Here is an 18,171-nt window from a genome sequence, read left to right as displayed (position 1 = left end):
CAGAGGAAGAAGGCTCGCCAGACGTTTGAGGAAAGCTGTCACTGGAAGTGGACAGACCAGAGCAAACGGAGAGAAGGATCCAGGTTGGAAGAGTCAACGCCGAGAGCGGGAGAAAGGCTTTGAAGAGTCTATAATTAAACTAAAATGAGAAAAATGCGCGCATGAAGAACATTGTGTGTGTGAGATAAGGAATCAGGGAAAGTGACCGTGAACTCAGGGAAGAAATGAGAGCCCGAGGTGTTTTCATACCATCCAGCAACTCTCCAACTCTCAGCGGACACTGGCCAGTGTCCTACAATTTAAAACACATTTGTAGGCCCTGGCGGGGTAGCTCAGTGGGTTAGAGCGTCATCCCAATACTCCAAGGTTGTGGGGTTCACCTCTGGTCAGGACACATGCTAGAATCAACCAATGAATGCATAACTAAATGTAACAACAAATTGATGTTTTTCTCTCACAAATCAATTAACATTTTTTTAGAAACAAAAATGAACTAAAGAGCCCAGTTGGCATGGCTCAGTGGTTGAGCGTCGACCTATGAACTAGGAGGTCATGGTTCAATTCCCGGTCAGGGCACATGTCTGGGTTGCGGGCTTGATCCTCAGTGGGGGACATGCAGGAGGCAGCCGATCAATGATTCTTTCTCACTATTGATGTTTCTATCCCTCTCCCTTCCTCTTTGAAATCAATAAAAATATATATTTTTAAAAAAGCTCCTAAGTAGATGGACATGAGCCTCTGGGATGAAAAAGACAACTGTGTGTATAGATCCATGGGTAGAAAGGTCCACATCGAGGTGTATCATTGTGACACTTGACAACACAGGATAAGGATAAGGTCCTAAACGCTTTCTCAGAGAACAGACATATCCCATAGAAATCGCCAGGAATCAGAATGGCTTTGGAGTTTTCAACTGCCGCCCTGGGAGCTGAAAGAAAAAACAAACAAAAAACCTATTCCTTCAAAATATCTTGAAGGAAAAGTATTTCCAACCTAGAATTCTATACCCGGCCAAACTATCAATCAGAGTGAGAGTAGAGTAAACACACTTCAAATATGGACTCTTCCCAGGAAGCTACTAGAGGGCTAACCAAGTAGGGGGTCAGCACAGGTTCCAGGTACCGGACTCCAGCACAGGGGAAAGGATGTGTCTGAGCCTTTGGAAAATGTTGTCAATAGGCATGTGGCAAAGATGTTAGAGCCTTGGGGGAAAATTAGGTATGAGTTAGTAAAATTCTAGGCATAAGAAAAATACTAAGGAAAAAAAGGAAGAAAAATACTACGTATCAACTCAAAAGAAAAAACTGTGAAAGAACGGAGGCAGTTTTATGCAATAACAGAGCATAGCAGCAAGCACCGGACAGGTGATGTAAGCCTAATGGGTAGGGAGGTCACGTGGCCATGGTGGGGGGGAGGTGGCGGGGTTGTTTGGAGATAAAGTGCTCACTGACCCTATCTGGAAGCCCACAGAAATGTCTAAACACATAAAAGACTAGCAGCCTCTGGTTTAGAAACATGGAGGTTCCTGTCACAGGAAAAGCTACCAGAGTTGAAAGTATTTGCCTCTGCGGAGCACACAAGAGACAGTGACTTTCACTATGTCCTCCATTCTGCGTGAATTAAAGCCCTGTGCTGGCGTTACTTTGGTTTTAAAACAAGAGTTGCCGTGACCACGCCTCATCTCAGCGTCCCCAAGGGCCCGGTTGTCAAAAATGCTGCAGACAGACGCCCAGGCATCCGCAGCCTCCGTCTCCCCGGCAACGGAACGCGTCTCCGAACCGTGGAGCGCCACGTAGGGTCGGGCGAGGGAGACCCGCCCATCCGTGACGCACTTCCGGTTCAGCCCCCGCCCCCGGGGCGGAAGAGCTTGACCCCTGGTTCGCGCGCTGCCCGGATTGGATACTCGGGTTTTGGCTCCCTGGTGCCCAGTTCGTCCCCGCGCGTGCTCGGCCCTCTGTGACCCCGACCCCTTCCCGTTCGGGCGCACGCCGCTCGGCCCCTGTCCCCGGCGAGGCGACAGTCTCCTGAGGCCACCGCAGTCCTCTGACGTGCGTCCCACGCTGTCCAACGCGAACGCGCCCAGCGTCCGCGGCGGTGCAGAGCCAAGCTCGAGCCCCAGCTCTTCCCGGGGAAGCAGGCCTCTTCCCATCGTTGCGGGACCTGGGGTCCCTCTATCACCCCCGCCCGCCGGCTCGCCTGCTCGACCGCAGATTCCCCTGCAGCCGCTGGCGTCAGCGCCGCCGCGGGGCCTCCTGGGAGTTGTGGTTCAGGCCCGCCCCCCTCCCGGCGCCCGCGGGCTGTGGACTACAACTCCCGACAGGCCCTGCGGCGGCCCCAGGAGCCCGAGCGCTGGGGGCTTCGGCAGCCTCGGCCGGTGGGCGCGGGCGCGGCGACGGGGTGGCCCGGCTGGCCGGTGCTGAGGGGCCGCGGGCCGGCCGGCGGCTGACAGACTCTGGCTCCTCAGGTCCCCGAGCTCCCGCCGCGGGACGCAAACTTCCGGCAAGTGGAGGGGTCGGCAGTGGTGGCACTGCGGCCGGGGCCGGGGTCAGTCAGCCGCCCGGGGCCTGGGCGACTTCCCGTGGAAGGAGATGGAATGACAGGGGGCGGGGCGGCCCCGGGAGGGCGAGGCGGGTCAGCTTCGGGGTGGGCGCCGGCCCTGTCCTGTCCAGCCGCCCGGCTCGGCGCCCCCGCTGCCCCCCGTGGGCGGACGCTGGCGGCCAGGGCGCAGCGCGGGGCCCTGACGTCTGCAGGGCCGGGGCGGCCAGCCCTCTGGCTCCGCTCCAGGCGGCCCCAGGCCCCAGGGAGCCCAGCAGGACAGGAGGCAGGCTCCTGGGGCAGCCCTGGGTGTCGTGGGCGCCGACCCGGGCAGGGCATGTAGACAGCGGGCCGCCCAGGAGCAGACAGGCCAGCCCCGCCCGTCCGGGTGCTCACCGTGCCCTCCCGCCGCCGCGGGTTGGGGCTGGCGCTGAGCTCAGTGCGGGCGCCCAGGTCTCCACGCGTCAGGGCTGCAGCCCGGCAGGCTCGCGGCGGGCAGCGGGGGCCTGGACGGCCGGCCGGGTGAGCTCCTGCCGGGCTTGCGGCGCGGCCCTTCAGGCTTGGCGCGCTCCTGTGGAGTCGTTCTGTCTGGGGCCATGACAGAAGGGTGATGCTTGCTTTTGAGTGTGTGTGTTGGGGAGGGGCCAGGGGAGGCGGTGCTGATCAATAATCCTGCCTCCCCCCTGAGTCCAGAGCCAATTGAAGAAACAAGCCAAGGTGCCAGACAGACCCCTGGCGGGCACCAGCGGGGCCGGGGATCAGGCCGCCTAAGCGTGTGGAAGCCCTGGCAAACCCGGGCCTTCCTGGCGGGCCCCCTCCGGCCATTCCTCTGTGGCCTGAGTACCAGCACCCCAACCGCCACCAGCCTGGGGCAGTGGCCGGGGCGTGACCCTCCCGTCTGCAGGCTTCCACCTGGGTGGTGACCACCCTGCCCTTCCTTTGGGCCAACCCTCGCGGGCCTCATGCCGGGTCAGGTCTGGGTTCCTCAGTTCTGTCTCAGGGCTCCCCCCTCGCCCCACCCCCCGCAGCATGTCCACAGCTCAGCCAGGGCTGCCACATGACAGGTGCCTGTTGATCCTCCACCCCGGGTGGGTGTTGATTCCAGATCAGCAGCAGCAGGCGCTAGGGGTGCAGGGAGGGGAGTGGCTGCCTCTGTCCGCCCAGCTCCTGGGCAGATGTGACAACCTCTTTAAAAAGCTGTGATTTAGTCTCGACAGCTTTTAAGTTTTTCCCAATAAAAGGTTCACAAATAGAGGAACACCTCCCTTGTACGCGGTCCCTGCGCCCCGTTTGTAAAGAGCTCTGCCCCCTACAGGCTGGCAGCTGACAGAGCAGACCCAGGCCACTTGTTTGGTTGCGATAAATGCTGCAAACGTGAAACCACCTTTTAAATATGTATATATATATATATTTAATCTATTTCAGAGAGGAAGGGAGAGGGAGACAGAGATAGAAACATCAATGATGAGAGAGAATCATGGATCAGCTGCCTCCTGCACGCCCCCCGCCAGGGATGGAGCCCACAACCCGGGCATGTGCCCTGACTGGGAATCGAACCATGATCTCCTGGTTCGTAGGTCAACGCTCAGCCACTGAGGCACGCCGGTGGGGCTGAAACCACCTTTTAATCCATTTTTCTCCAGACTTGCTGGCTGGCTGCCTGTTGGTCGGCTGAGGTCTGTGTTGGCGATCGCTCCCGGTTTCCAGTAGGACCTCTTGGTGGCTGAGCAAGTTTGTGACCCAGGAAATAGGAGCGAAATGTCCGGGATGCAGCTGCGAGGCTGGTGTGTGTTCTGAGGTGAGTTCCGATGTTGCTAAAGCACGTCCATCACCAAAATCCTGACGCCCTGGCAGCCTCCGAGTCCTCGCAGACATCCGCAGCCACAGCCTCGGGGTGGGTTCGGGTGCCAGCCGGGGCCCGGGGCAGCTGGCAGAGTACAGTGTTTCTGGTGAAGGAAGAAAAAGAAGTGGCTCTCTGGGTGAATTCCCCACTGGAATGGGGTTCCCTTTCTGGCCCCTACCTGCTCCTGACCCTGGTCCATTCCCCACTTGCCACCCCCTCCGCACACACCCTGGTGGGACCTCCCGAGGTGGGGGTGAACTTTGACCCCAGGACCTGGTGTCATGTGCTGGGCTCCAGGGAGGACGGTGATGGAGACGAGGCAGAGAAGTGGGTGGAGAGGCCTGGAAAGCCACTGGCTCGCCTCACAAGGGTCCTAGGATGCTGTGCTGAGGTGCTCCGGAGGCCGGGGGCCTGGGCGCCCCATCACGGTGGCAAATGTGGAGGAGGGGGCAGTGGGCAGGCGTTGCTGGAGGCCCTGCTCAGGCTCCAGGTGATGCCACGCTGAAGCAGATGGCAGACCCCAAGATCCCCGGGATGGGGCGTGGAGGGCGGTGGCAGGAAGGCTCTCAGACCGTGGGTGCCCCAGAACAGGACGGTCCTCTGTTCTCCACCATCCTCCCCAAGGGGGGTTGGTCTGGGCAAGAAATGTGAGGGGTGGGGGCTCGTGCTCCGACCTGGGGGTGTCTCATGTGGGCTGGTGGGCTCCCAAGAGGGTCAGCCCTGGGAGGTGGTGGTTTCCTGGCCGGGGCTGGAGAACGGACTGTCTGGCTGAGCTAAAAATACCAGGTGTGAAGACATCAGGTCCTGGCCGGAGGCGCCTGGTAACCCTACCCTGCGGCCCCCATGCAGCCATTCAGCAGCCGAGGGAGGCTTGGCCCTGACTTCACAGATCCTGCCAGGCACCCCACCCCACTCTCCATTCTGTGCCCATCCTGGAGGGCAGGGCCCTGCTCAGGGTGCCCCTGCCCCAGCCCCATGGCTTGTTGGAGATGGTCCTGCAGCACATGCCAGGGGCCCGGAGGCAGCAGACAGGCAGGTGTGGCGGCTGGCCCGCAGGCTCGGGCCGGGCCCACAGGGCATGCCACCCTGTCTGGCCACAGCACTGGCGGTTGGCTCTTGGGTCCTTTTCTGCCTGAGTTCTTTTTATTATTATTATTTTTTAAAATAAAATTTTATTGATTTTAGAGAGGAAGGGAGAGGGAGAGAGAGATAGAAACATCAATGATGAGAGAGAATCATGGGTCAGCTGCCTCCTACACGCCCCCTACTGGGGATCGAGCCCGCAACCTGGGCCTGTGCCCTGACCAGAATCAAACCTGGGACCCTTCAGTCCTCAGGCAGACGCTCCATCCACTGAGCCACACCGGCCAGGGCAATTGCCTGAGTGCTTTATCTCGGTGTGGGGCCAGTTTCTGGGCTCTGCAGTTGGGGGGCCCCTGCAAGCAGGGGTCATCAGTTGGGCCCACGTGTCCACACTTGTCTGTAGTGGTGGAAAGAGGCCGCTCTGGCCAACTGCAGCTCAGCAGATGCGTCTGGGCGGGGAGGGGTGTGTGAGGGCTGCAGCCTGGTGCGGGGGGACGGGGCCTGTGCCCTCAGGGACAGCGACATCGCTGCCCACAGGCCACCCCCAGGCTGGTGCTGCTCAGCCTGATTCAGACGCTCGTGGCAGCTGCTGACGGAGGCCCCTGAGGCCACACGTGGGTGGCCTGCCATGCCCGACTGCCAAGGTGGCAGCCCCAGGACCCTCCCCCTCGCCTGGGCTTGCTGGCACCAGTCGGAGCGTTCTCATGGGTCATTCTTGATGTGGGCCCTTTCGCACGGCAGGTCTGGGGGCCGAGCTCGTGGCTGGAGCCCACAGTGGCCTCGGGCCTGGGGGCTGAGCTCGTGGCTGGAGCCTGTGGTGGCCTCGGGCCTGGGGCTGAGCTCGTGGCTGGAGCCCGCAGTGGCCTTGGGCCTGGGGCTGAGCTCGTGGCTGGAGCCCGCGGCAGCCTCGGGCCTGGGGCTGAGCTCGTGGCTGGAGCCCGCGGTGGCCTCGGGCCTGGGGGCTCATCTTTGTGGAGACCGCAGAGGGGAGGGCAGGACAGGCAGCAGCAGGGGTTGTGGCCGGGCGAATCAGCAGTGAGTGGGGTTTCTGAGGAAAGGCTTCTGATCGTCGGTCCGAGAGGGTCGTCGTTTTCAAAACGTCCACCCGTCTGGGGAAGCCCCGGAGGTCCCGGCAGGGGAGGAAGGAGCCTCACAGGGACCCTGCCCATGAGGAAGGGGGATTGCAGACCACGCCGGCTGAGCGGCTCGTACCCCTGAGACTACGAGGGTCCTGCGCTTGGACCCTCAGGCTGGGCACGGACCAAGGGCCTGCCCACCCTGTGCTGGATGCCGCTCTCAGAGCGGGCGGGGTAGAGGATGAGCCTCAGGTGCCCTTGGGGTATGGGCCCCGGCTGCTGGCTGGAGCAGGAGTCGGGCAGGAAGCCTGGCCACTGCCTCTCCTCGCTGCCCGTCTTCGGTCTCAGCCGGGCACGTGTTCCCTGCGCTGGCCAGGCCTGGGGTGCCGAGTGTCGGGCTGGGGGTGACGCAGGGCCAGGACCGGGAGCGGGGCCTGGGTGGAGGGGGGATGTGGCCTTCCTCCCTGGACTGGCCTCAGTGCCCAGTGGCTGTGCAGTTGCCCGACTGCACCTCGGCTGCACCCAGCCCTGCCCCGGGGGTGCCCCACCACGCCTTCCCCCTGCAGAGTCCTGACCCTCCGTGAGGTCCTGCCCCCCCCCCAGGCACATCCCTGGAAACGGAGTGGTGACTGCCTTACCTCCCAGCAGTCCCTCAGCCTCTCCTTCAAGTCCCGGTGCTTCAAGTCTCTCTGACTGTCTTCCAGGCCTTCATGTTGCGCAGGAGACGTCATGCAGAGCATTTAGTGGGGCACCGGTCACAGTGAGCCCAGCTTTCCAGGTGAGCAGGCATGTATTTCCTCCCTGGTCCCGGGGCCCCAGGGCCACTTCTGCCTCTGCCCCCCCCACCCCCACTCCCCCCACACACACTCACACTCCAGCGCCTGGATTTGCTTTCCTGTTGGCGGCCTTTCTGTAAATGGGGCCATGGCGGGTACCACACTGGCGAGCAGTGGCCTGGTGACCGACCCGTGGGGTTTGGCGGGTGGTGGCCTGTTTTCTGTGGGGTGTCTGCTCTGTTCGCTGAGGTGGGTGCCCTTTCCATGGGGCAGGAACAAGCCCTTTGTGGGACGTGCTGATGGCACACAGGCCGGGTGGGGTCCGCGCCCTTTCGGTCTCTGGTGTCTCAGGAGCAGCCGTTCTGAGCGGTAGCTGTCCACCCGTCAGTCACTGCACCCTGTTTCCTGCCGTCAGCGTTGCTGTCTGACCGTTCACTGCTGCCTGGAGCCAAGTCCACTCATCCGTGAGCACCCAGCACTGGACCTCCTCGTGGGCACTTGCTGAGGGGACCTCTCCTGCCAGGTCTGTCCCCTGGTCCCAGGGACCCTCGTCCTCTCCTGGGGACATCCCCCACCCCTGGGTCACCACAGCTGGAGGGACCCTTCAAAGAGGTGCCCATGCCCCCCAGGATGTGCCACCCCCACCCTAAGGCTGCTCTCCCCGGCTGCCCCCACCCCTCCGTGGGCTACGGGCCTCCTGCGGTCCCCAGCCCGCATGTCCACCACGCTTCTCCCCCCGCACCCCTCCCTCTCGGTTGGGTGCCTATCCCGCCTTCCCTGGCAGCCTCACTGTGGCCTGAGGGTGCCCTCTGCCTGCAGGTCCCAGAGCAGTACCGCCCACCATGGACCCAGACCCCCAGGCGGGCGTGCAGGTGGGCATGCGCGTGGTGCGGGGCGTGGACTGGAAGTGGGGCCAGCAGGACGGCGGCGAGGGCGGCGTGGGCACGGTGGTGGAGCTCGGCCGCCACGGCAGCCCCTCGACCCCGGACCGCACTGTGGTCGTGCAGTGGGACCACGGCACCCGCACCAACTACCGCGCGGGCTACCAGGGCGCCCACGACCTGCTGCTCTACGACAACGCCCAGATCGGTGCGTGCGCGGGGCGGGCGGGGGGCGGGGCGCGCGCACCCCCCCTGACCCTGCCCCGCCCCCAGGCGTGCGGCACCCCAACATCATCTGTGACTGCTGCAAGAAGCACGGGCTGCGGGGCATGCGCTGGAAGTGCCGCGTCTGCGCGGACTACGACCTGTGCACGCAGTGCTACCTCAACAACAAGCACGACCTGGCCCACGCCTTCGAGCGCTATGAGACGGCCCACTCCCGCCCGTGAGTCTGCGCCCCTGCCGCCAGCGCCTCCGACACCGCAGCCCTCGGCCCTCTGCCTGCTTCCCCAGGGGCAGGGCTTCCCGGGCCATTTCCATGGTCGCTCCCTCCGTCTGCTGGGGAAGGCGACCATGTCCACTGAGCCGGTGGTGCCATGGTCCTGGTGGCTCCCCAGTGTAGCCATGGCGGGCACTGAGGTGGCCTGTGTGGCCCTGCAGCCAGCATCCTCCGTGGAGGTCCTGGGCTTGGCAGTGGGCAGCCCGCGCTGGGCCAGCCCCTGGGCACGTGGGGCGGGGGCTGTGGTTTGGCTGGGAGCCTCCTTGGCTGTGGTTGGGCGGGAGGTGGGGGGCGTGGCGAGATTAGGCTGGGACAAGGCTGCTGGGGTGGGGGGCACCCAGAGAAACCCTCCCTGTTCCCTGTGTCCTTGACAGTCACGCCCCACATGTGGCCAGAGGCAGAGCAGGGTCAGCTGTCGGGGTCCCTGTGGCCAAGCCTGTATTCTCTTCTTCCATTGTCCGTGCTGGCCCTCCCTGGACCAGGCCCTGCGCCAAGCTTAGGGGGCAGGCCATACTGTGAGGGGGGCCTGGGGTGCATCGGGGAGGCCCCTGGAGGAACATGGTCAGTAGGCTCCAGGCCGAGTGTGGAGGGCCCAGAACTGCTGGGCCAGCCGTCCTGGGCCCTGGGCGCCGGGAGAGGGCTGGGCTGGGCAGAGGCCGGTGCCTTCACACCGCCATCCCGCATGGCCCCGGACACACTCTCTTGCAGGGTCACACTGAGTCCCCGCCAGGGCCTCCCAAGGATCCCATTGAGGGGCATCTTCCAGGGGGCAAAGGTGGTGCGGGGCCCCGACTGGGAGTGGGGCTCACAGGACGGTGAGTGGGGGTCCAGGGTGGGAGGTGGGGCTGGGCTGGCCCTGGCTATGGCTGTGCCTCGTGGCACGGGCTTAGCTGCTGGTGGGGCACTGTCTCTCCAGGAGGGGAAGGGAAGCCAGGCCGCGTGGTGGACATCCGTGGCTGGGACGTGGAGACAGGCCGGAGCGTGGCCAGCGTAACGTGGGCCGATGGCACCACCAATGTGTACCGTGTGGGGCACAAGGGCAAGGTGGACCTCAAGTGTGTGGGCGAGGCGGCCGGCGGCTTCTACTACAAGGAGCACCTCCCGAGGCTGGGTAAGGGCTGCCCGGCCGCGTCCTGCCTGGCTGAACCTGCGTGGGGCTGGGCTGGGCTGGGCCGGGGTCTCTGTGGTGGGGAGGGCCCAGGGGTGTGGGGGGTGCTGCCTGAGCTGGGCCTGCGCCTGCCTCCAGGCAAGCCCGCAGAGCTGCAGCGCCGGGTGAGTGCTGACGGCCAGCCCTTCCAGCCCGGGGACAAGGTCACGTGTCTGCTGGACACAGACGTCCTGAGGGAGATGCAGGAAGGCCATGGCGGCTGGAACCCCAGGATGGCAGAGGTGAGCTGCCCCGCCCATCAGCCCTGTGCCCTCCCCTCCCCCCGTCCCTGGACCCCTAGCCACAGCCTCCACGACCCGCCACAGTTTATCGGACAGACGGGCACCGTGCACCGCATCACGGACCGTGGGGACGTGCGTGTGCAGTTCAGCCACGAGACCCGCTGGACCTTCCACCCGGGGGCTCTCACCAAGGTGCATGGGGGGCGGGGCGAGCCCTGTCCATTCCCTGTACACCCCTCCGTGGACCTGCTCATCCCTGAGGAGGAGGAGAGGGCCTGGGGGGTCCAGGTGTGAAGGGACCTTCCCGCTCCCATCACCATCCCACATGCTCCCCACAGCACCCAAGGGAGCACCTGAGAAAGGAAAGCAACCACATGGCCTCCTGCCCATAGCCCTGTGGTGGCTTCCTGGGCTCTGCCCAGCTGCCAACGCCGTTCCTTGCCCTCCTCCCTGGCCCTGCCCCTGGTCATGCGGGGCCACACCCCACGCCTTCTACTCTGGCCATGGCCGTGCTGCCTGCTCCCCACCTGTGCAGGCAGGCCTGTCCTGGGCATCCCACTGCCGAGAGCTGGTTTCTGTCTGGTCTCTTCAGCTGTCAGCCCCGGGCACAGGGGCTGAGCTACCCAGGGCTACCCTGGTGACCAGGGGCCTTGTCCAGCCAGACCCTTTGGTTGTGTTTCTGGTCGGGTTAGGGTCAAGTTCAGGCCGGCCTGTCCTGTGGAGCTTGATGGGGGTGCCTCCTGCTCCACGACCCTGGGAAGCCACAGGGTCGGGGCCCCTCATAGGCCTCTCTCTCACTCAGCACAACTCCTTCTGGGTGGGCGACGTGGTGCGGGTCATGGACGACCTGGACACGGTGAAGCGGCTGCAGGCCGGGCACGGCGAGTGGACCGATGACATGGCGCCTGTGAGACCCCCACCCCTCCCCTCCTTTGCCGCTCCTCCCTCACACCCGGGGAGACCGGCCTGTGATCCACCCTCTTCTCAGGCCCTGGGCCAAGTCGGGAAGGTGGTGAAGGTTTTCGGAGACGGGAACCTGCGTGTGGCCGTCGGTGGTCAGCTGTGGACCTTCAGCCCCTCTTGCCTGCTGGCCTATCGGCCTGAGGAGGACGCCAACCTGGACGTGGCTGAGCGCGCCCGGGAGAACAAAAGTGCGGGACCCAGCAGTGGCCGCCCGTGGGGGGGGGCTGCCCTGGCCCCTGCCTGACCTCCCCTGCCCCCCAGGCTCCCTGAGTGTGGTCCTGGATAAGCTTCGAGCCCAGAAGAGCGACCTGGAGCACCCAGGGCGGCTGGTGGTGGAGGCGGCCCTGGGCAACGTGGCCCGGGCTCTGGACCTGCTGCGGAGGCACCCCGAGCAGGCACGCTCCCGAGGCGCCCCCTCGTCCCAGGCTTGGCCCGCCCCGGGGGGAGGGGCCGGGACTGACCAGCAGTGCTCCCAGCAGGTGGACACCAAGAACCAGGGCAGGACGGCCCTGCAGGTGGCTGCCTACCTGGGCCAGGCGGAGCTGCTGCGTCTGCTGCTGCAGGCCCGGGCGGGCGCAGACCTGCCCGATGAGGAGGGCAACACGGCTCTGCACTACGCAGCCCTGGGGTGAGGCCTGGGGCTCGGTGGGGGCTGGGCCTGCAGTTCTGCCAGTGGGCACTGCACCCTGCCGCCTCCTCTCCCATCAGGAACCAGCCCGAGGCTGCCCGCTTGCTCCTGGCTGCGGGGTGCCAGGCCAATGCTCTGAACGGCACCCGGAGCACAGCGCTGCACGTGGCCGTGCAGAGGGGCTTCCTGGAGGTGGTGAGGGCCCTGTGTGAGCTGGGCTGTGACGTCAACCTGCCAGTGAGTGCGGGGCCCCTGTCCTACCCCTGGGGTCAGGGAGTCCTGCCGCCAGCTGACCACTGGCCCACCCCTGACAGGACGCCCAGGCCAACACGCCCCTGCACTACGCCATCTCCGCGGGCGCCGGCGCCAGTGGCATTGTGGAGGTCCTCACAGAGGTGCCGGGCATCGACGTCACCGCCACCAACAGCCAGGGCTTCACCTTGTTGCACCACGCGTCCCTTAAGGGCCACACGCTGTGAGTTCGGGGTGGGCACACAGCCTGAGCAGGCTCCCGCCGCGCTGCTGGGCCACCTGGGAGCCCCCTCCACCAGACACCTCCCTGCTCCACAGAGCGGTCAGGAGGATCCTGGCCTGGGCACGGCAGCTGGTGGACGCCAAGAAGGAGGATGGCTTCACGGCGGTGCACCTGGCCGCCCTCAACAACCACCGGGAGGTGGCCCAGATTCTCATCCAAGAGGTGAGGACAGAGCCCCCACTGCCTGGGGTGGGAGTCAGGGCCCACGGGCCCCAGGCTGAGCCTGTGCCCCGCCCCCCAGGGCCGCTGTGATGTGAATGTTCGAAACCGTAAGCTCCAGTCCCCGCTGCACCTGGCCGTGCAGCAGGCCCACGTGGGGCTGGTGCCGCTGCTGGTGGACGCTGGCTGCAGTGTCAACGCTGAGGACGAGGAGGGGGACACGGCTCTGCACGTGGCCCTGCGGCGGCACCAGCTGCAGCCCCTGGCGGCTGACGGGCCCCGGGGGGACCCGGGGACTCTGCAGCTGCTGTCCAGGGTGAGCAGGTGTGGGGCTGGGGCTGGAGAGGTGGGCCGTGCACCTGGCTGCAGGCCCTGAGTGACTGCCCACTCCCTCAGAGGGTGCTTCCTGGGAGCCAGGCCCTTGGGGGTGTGTAGCCCCCAGGTCAGCCGTTTGCAGGAGGTGTCTTCTGTCCCCGTCACCTAGTGTGGCCAGCATCCCTGCATTCTGTGCCCCTGAGCAGCCTGGGGAAGGGGGTGGGGTGTCTCAGCATTCACCCCTTCCCTCAGGGGCTTTTCCTGCCACCTCCCCTCTGCCCCGCATGGGGCAGCTGGTGCTCCCCTTGAGGTCTGCCAGCCTTTATGGCCTCTGCCCCCAGCTGCAGGCCTCGGGCCTCCCGGCCAGCGCAGAACTGACGGTGGGCGCCGCAATTGCCTGCTTCCTGGCGCTGGAGGGCGCGGACGTGAGCTACGCCAACCACCGCGGCCGCTCCCCGCTGGACTTGGCTGTGGAGGGCCGAGTTCTCAAGGCCTTACAGGGCTGTGCCCAGCGCTTCCGGTGAGCCGGTGCGGGACGTGGTGGGCGTGGTAGGGGCGGCACCCCAGCGGCCCTGTCAAGCCCCCCCCTCCTCCACCTGCAGGGAGCGGCAGGCGGGCGGGGGCGCGGCCCCAGACCCCAGGCTGGTGCTCAGCACCCCCAGCACCACGTCCAACCTGCACGTGGCCGTGCCTGCGGGGCCGGAGGCGGCCGAATGCCTGGTGTGCTCTGAGCTGGCGCTGCTGGTGCTGTTCTCGCCGTGCCAGCACCGCACGGTGTGCGAGGGTGAGTGCGGGGCGCGGGGGTGGGGTGGGGGCGAGGAGGAGGAGGGGGGCGGCGTGGCCCCGCCCAACGGCGCCCCCCCCCTCGCAGAATGCGCGCGCAGGATGAAGAAGTGCATCAGGTGCCAGGTGCTCATCAGCAAGAAGCTGCGGCCAGGTGGGTCGGCTCGGGCGGGAGGAGCTGCCTGGGGTTGCCCTCCTCCCCCGCCCACCCGGCTCTAACCCCCACGGCCCGCGCTAATCCCGCCGCAGACGGCACGGAGGTGGCCAGCACGGCCCTCGCGCCCGGCCCGCCGCGGCAGCTGGTGGAGGAGCTGCAGAGCCGCTACCGGCAGATGGAGGAGCGCATCACCTGCCCCATCTGCATCGACAGCCACATCCGCCTCGTGTTCCAGTGCGGCCACGGCGCCTGCGCGCCCTGCGGCGCCGCCCTCAGCGCCTGTCCCATCTGCCGCCAGCCCATCCGCGACCGCATCCAGATCTTCGTATAGCCGCGCCCCTCCCCCCTGCTCCGGCCCGTCCACCATCGCCCTCGAGAGCCCCCCGCCCCGTGTTTTATAAAAAGATTCACGAACTTTGCCGCCTGGTGCCTGTCTTTGGGGAGAGGGGCGCGGGCGGGTCTCGGTTCTTCCCGGACAGAAACACAAACGGTCCCGCCCCACGCCGCTTGGCCCCTCCGCCCCGAGCCCAGCTGTGGCCGGCGCTTCTGCCAGACGTCCCGCCCCGTGTCCGCCCGTCCCAAGGCCCCTGGGCCCAGAAGCCAGCCCCGGGCAGAGACATCTTCCGGGCCCAGGCCGCCTCCCGCGACCCCCGGCCCCTCCCTCCCTATCTCCTGGGCGGGTCCTGGAGACGGGCGTGGGCCTCGGCAGGACCCGCTTCTTGCTGAGTTCGGGCCCAGGATAAGCAGGGCGGGGGAGGGGCGCATGGTCTGTTTCAGGCCCGGGGCCGCAGGGTCCAGGAAGAGGAGGGCCGGGCAGGGCCGGCAGGACGGGAGGGCAGCTTTGTCGGGCAAATGTTTAGCCACGCGGAGGGGGCGCTGCTCCAGCTGGGCCCGGCGGCAGCGCTTTCCAAGAACCACCCGAGACGCTCCCCCGGAGCCTGGCGGCTGCTCCCAGGCCCTTGGCGCTGACCCCGCTGGCCCGGCGCACCCTGTCACTGGGCTCGAGGCCTGGATGGAGAACGGGGAGGGCCCGGACCCTCGGCCTCGTCTGGCCCGATCCTCCCACCCTTCTGCCAGCCGACAGCCCCGTCCAGCTCCCAGCCCTCTCCTCCCCCTCAGTCTACGCGCCCCCGCCCCCCCGTCCCCCCAGCGCAGGGGGGCCCTTGCCAACACCCTGCCTGGCTGGCCTCACCCCGGCTCACCCTGAAGGCCGCCCCGTCGAGTCTTCCGGTCTCGACAGTGTCTCCCACCTCCCACCCAGGACCACTCCGACCTGGGCCCTGCGCCTGGCTCTGTTGGGGGGATTCCTGGCTCCCCGCAGCCCCTGCCCTTGGGCGCCGCCCCCCGCGGCCCCCATGGGGTCCCCCCGCGGGCCTCTTCCAGCTCTCGGTGGGACCCCTGCACACCCCCCGCTCCTGGCGCCACCTCCAAGCCGCTACCCCGCCTCTCTCCCCCCTCAGCCGCCCGGACTCACTTGCCACGTCCCTCCCGCCGTATCCCCGCCCCTCTCGCGGGGACCCTGCCCGGCCAGCGCCGGCGGACGTGTCCTGGTCGGAGGTTCCACTCCGGGGTCTCATTCAGTGTCCAGGGGGGTGGGGGGTTCCATTGAGGAAAAAGCCTCCGGTCACTCAGCCCCAGCCCGTTTGGGGCCCCAACTGGCCGTCCCTGCCTTATGCTGAGCCCCTGGCGTCTGTCCCTTCCCGACAGCCGGGTACCTTCTCGCGTCTCCCCCACCCACACCCCCCGCCCAGCGTCCCCGCCCAGCGGGCCCTGCCCCGACCCCGGCCACCCACCCGCAGGCCGGGGTCCCGGCGCCAGCAGTGGGATGGCCAGCTGGTTTCCTTCAGGGGTGGCCGCCCCCGCCTCCCCACCCCCACCCCGGGGCTGTAATCCGAGCCGCCTCGGCGCCTCCCCCAGCTCCTCGCGCGCCTGCGGGCCCCGCAGCCCACGCGCCCGGAGCCCCCACAGCAAGTCCGCAGGCGCCATGGCCCGCGGGGCCTGTGTCCCCTGGGCGTCGTCGGGGGCCCGCGCTCAGGCCGGCTGGTGGGGGGCCGTGCTGGGCGCCCTGTGCCTGCTGCCCGCGCTCCTGCTGCTGGTCCGGCTGGGGGCCCCGCCGGCTGCCTGGCCCGCCGCAAGCGCAGCGCAGGTGAGTCCCTCCCGGCGCCAGGGACAGCGCACGCGTCCGAGTGTCCGCGCGTCCACGGTGCCCAGCGGGTGGGGGTGGGGGCAGCATCCCTCCAGCCCCGCCCACGCTGAGCCGCGGGTCTTCATACCCTTTTCCTTTCGGGCTGTAAAGGCGCTTGGGCTGCAAACAGGCAGCGCTCCCCCACCTCCTGCACCCCGTCTCTTCCTCCCGTTTTGGAGTCGGGCAGCCCTGGCTGCCTCCTCAGAGCACTCGCTTCCCTTGAAGGAAGACGCCGCGACCCACCCCGCCGGTGTCCTCAGCACCCCGGGGCCCGGCCCGCTGCCCGCCCAGGCGCCCCGCAGACGCCGCTACACGCTGACCCCCGCCAGGCTGCGCTGGGACCACTTCAACCTCACATACAGGTGCGACCCTGGCCTGGGGGGGGGGGGGGGCGCGGCAGCAGCCTCGCCGCCACCCCTGACCGTGACCCCCACCCCAGGATCCTCTCCTTCCCGCGGAATCTGCTGAGCCCCAGCGAGACCCGGCGGGGCCTGGCCGCCGCCTTCCGCATGTGGAGTGACGTGTCCCCCTTCAGCTTCCGCGAGGTGGCCCCCGAGCAGCCCAGCGACCTCCGAATAGGTGAGCGCCGCGCCCCCGCCCCCCGCCCCGCGCCCGCCCCGCCTCAGCCCTGTGCTCCGCAGGCTTCTACCCGGCCAACCACACGGACTGCCTGGTGTCCGCGCTGCACCACTGCTTCGACGGCCCCACGGGCGAGCTGGCCCACGCCTTCTTCCCCCCGCACGGCGGCATCCACTTCGACGACAGCGAGTACTGGGTCCTGGGCCCCACGCGCTACAGCTGGAAGAAAGGTGACGGCGGGCGGCCCCCTGGGGACCCTCGGGCCCTGGGGTCCCGGTGGAGGGCTAGGGGCAGGGCTGCGATTTGGGGTGAGGCAGGCCGGGAGGGGGCGGCTGAGGCCACAGGCCTGAGTTCCAGGAGCTCTGCGCCCCTCATCCCCACGCCGAGCGGAGCTGCATTCCTGGGGTGAGCTCACCGCCGCGCCGGCTGGGAACCTTCTTATCTGCCCAAGGCTGCGGCCCTGCAGGCGGGCGGCGCACGGGGGGGCCGGGACCCAGGCGCTGACCGGCGGGGCCTGCAGGCGTGTGGCTGACCGACCTGGTGCACGTGGCGGCCCACGAGATCGGCCACGCGCTGGGCCTGATGCACTCGCAGCATGGCCGCGCGCTCATGCACCTCAACGCCACGCTGCGCGGCTGGAAGGCGCTGTCGCAGGATGAGCTGTGGGGGCTGCACCGGCTCTACGGTGGGTGCCTGAGGCGGCGGTGGGGCGGGGGCGCGGGGCAGGCCCTGAGGCCAGGCCGCCCTCCGCTAGGCTGCCTGGACCGGCTGTTCGTGTGCGCGTCCTGGGCGCGGAGGGGTTTCTGCGACGCCCGCCGGAGGCTCATGAAGAGGCTGTGCCCCAGCAGCTGCGACTTCTGTTACGGTGCGGCCGGTCCCAGCCCGGGGCGGGGCGGGGGCGGGGGCGGGGCGCTGACCGGCCCCTCCCTCCCGCACAGAGTTCCCCTTCCCCACGGTGGCCGCCACCGTGCCGCCCCCCAGGACCAAAACCCGCCTGGTGTCGGAGGGCAGGAACGTGACCTTCCGCTGCGGCCAGAAGATCCTGCACAAGAAAGGCAAAGTGCAGTGAGTGACCCGCCCGGGGCGAGGGGGCGGCGGGCTGGGGTCTCCCCACTCAGCAGCCCCGCCCCCCGCAGCTGGTACAAGGACCAGGAGCCGCTGGAGTCCTCCTACCCCGGGTACCTGGCGCTGGGCGAGGCGCACCTGAGCATCATCGCCAACGCCATCAACGAGGGCACCTACACCTGCGTGGTGCGCCGGCGGCAGCGCGTGCTCAGCACCTACTCCTGGCGCGTGCGCGTGCGCCCCTGAGCCGCGCTGATAAAGGCTTTCTCTCTGACTTCTCCGCGCCTTTCTTGGGGGGCGGGGCCGTCTAGACCGAGCCCCGCTGGATGTGGGGAGCCTGGGGCCAGGACTCCCCGGCCCAGTCCAGTTAGAGCAGGAGCTGGAGGCAGGGAGGGGCCGGCCCACGTGGGGCCAGAGACCAACCACTTGGTCCCTGACTGTGGGGCGGGCTCAGGGCCAGCGCAGCGAGGCACGCCAGCCCTTCTCCATTTCACCCACTTTTTAAAATATATATATTTTTATTGATTTTTTACAGAGAGAAAGGGAGAGGGATAGAGAGTTAGAAACATCAATGAGAAACATGGATCAGCTGCCTCCTGCACACCTCCCACTGGGCATGTGGCCGCAACCAAGGTACATGCCCTTGATCGGAATTGAACCTGGGACCCTTGAGTCTGCAGGCCGACGCTCTATCCACTGAGCCACACCGGTCAGGGCCCA

General features: G+C 66.9%; 2 protein-coding genes across 8 annotated transcripts; both read left to right on the top strand.

Moving 5' to 3' along the window:
- Window positions 1-1,745: 1,745 nt before the first annotated feature.
- MIB2 (MIB E3 ubiquitin protein ligase 2) lies at window positions 1,746-14,038 on the top strand. 6 transcript variants are annotated; one of them, XM_079776902.1, is made up of 22 exons: window positions 1,746-2,499; window positions 4,179-4,333; window positions 7,242-7,315; window positions 7,729-7,836; window positions 8,133-8,402; window positions 8,468-8,639; window positions 9,402-9,508; window positions 9,610-9,804; window positions 9,940-10,082; window positions 10,167-10,274; window positions 10,885-10,989; window positions 11,071-11,233; window positions 11,307-11,440; window positions 11,522-11,673; window positions 11,754-11,910; window positions 11,988-12,148; window positions 12,244-12,370; window positions 12,450-12,683; window positions 13,024-13,202; window positions 13,285-13,466; window positions 13,554-13,619; window positions 13,715-14,038. In XM_079776902.1, exons 5-22 carry the CDS (start codon window positions 8,156-8,158, stop codon window positions 13,951-13,953), a joined length of 2,871 nt encoding a protein of 956 aa, XP_079633028.1. In that variant the 5' UTR covers window positions 1,746-2,499; window positions 4,179-4,333; window positions 7,242-7,315; window positions 7,729-7,836; window positions 8,133-8,155; the 3' UTR covers window positions 13,954-14,038. The 6 variants fall into 6 exon arrangements, with proteins under 6 accessions (XP_079633028.1, XP_079633029.1, XP_079633030.1 ...); XM_079776903.1 differs by having other exon boundaries at window positions 7,702-7,836; XM_079776904.1 differs by having other exon boundaries at window positions 7,665-7,836.
- Window positions 14,039-15,144: 1,106 nt separating this feature from the next.
- On the top strand, window positions 15,145-17,847 carry MMP23B (matrix metallopeptidase 23B). Of its 2 annotated transcripts, none has more exons than XM_079776788.1 (7): window positions 15,145-15,768; window positions 16,033-16,169; window positions 16,247-16,386; window positions 16,449-16,616; window positions 16,907-17,251; window positions 17,325-17,451; window positions 17,523-17,847. In XM_079776788.1, the coding sequence occupies exons 1-7, from the start codon at window positions 15,295-15,297 to the stop codon at window positions 17,695-17,697; spliced, it is 1,566 nt and encodes a 521-aa protein (XP_079632914.1). In that variant the 5' UTR covers window positions 15,145-15,294; the 3' UTR covers window positions 17,698-17,847. The 2 variants fall into 2 exon arrangements, with proteins under 2 accessions (XP_079632914.1, XP_079632915.1); XM_079776789.1 differs by having other exon boundaries at window positions 15,148-15,768; window positions 17,141-17,251.
- Window positions 17,848-18,171: the final 324 nt, after the last annotated feature.

This window comes from Cnephaeus nilssonii, assembly GCF_951640355.1.
Source record: "Cnephaeus nilssonii genome assembly, chromosome: 7".
In the NCBI taxonomy this organism is placed as follows: domain Eukaryota; kingdom Metazoa; phylum Chordata; class Mammalia; order Chiroptera; family Vespertilionidae; genus Cnephaeus; species Cnephaeus nilssonii.
The sequence above is the reverse complement of the archived record's forward strand: the minus strand, read 5'-3'. Positions and strand labels throughout refer to the sequence as shown.

Excerpts from the sequence above, each read along its gene's own strand:
- MIB2 (XM_079776902.1), top strand. The coding sequence starts at position 8,156 with ATGGACCCAGACCCCCAGGCGGGCGTGCAGGTGGGCATGCGCGTGGTG. Across the intron at positions 8,640-9,401 it reads GAGACGGCCCACTCCCGCCC|GGTCACACTGAGTCCCCGCC; the intron begins GTGAGTCTGCGC and ends ACTCTCTTGCAG. Across the intron at positions 11,674-11,753 it reads CTGCACTACGCAGCCCTGGG|GAACCAGCCCGAGGCTGCCC; the intron begins GTGAGGCCTGGG and ends CTCTCCCATCAG.
- MMP23B (XM_079776788.1), top strand. The coding sequence starts at position 15,295 with ATGCTGAGCCCCTGGCGTCTGTCCCTTCCCGACAGCCGGGTACCTTCT. Across the intron at positions 16,387-16,448 it reads GCCCAGCGACCTCCGAATAG|GCTTCTACCCGGCCAACCAC; the intron begins GTGAGCGCCGCG and ends TGTGCTCCGCAG. Across the intron at positions 16,617-16,906 it reads GCGCTACAGCTGGAAGAAAG|GCGTGTGGCTGACCGACCTG; the intron begins GTGACGGCGGGC and ends CGGGGCCTGCAG.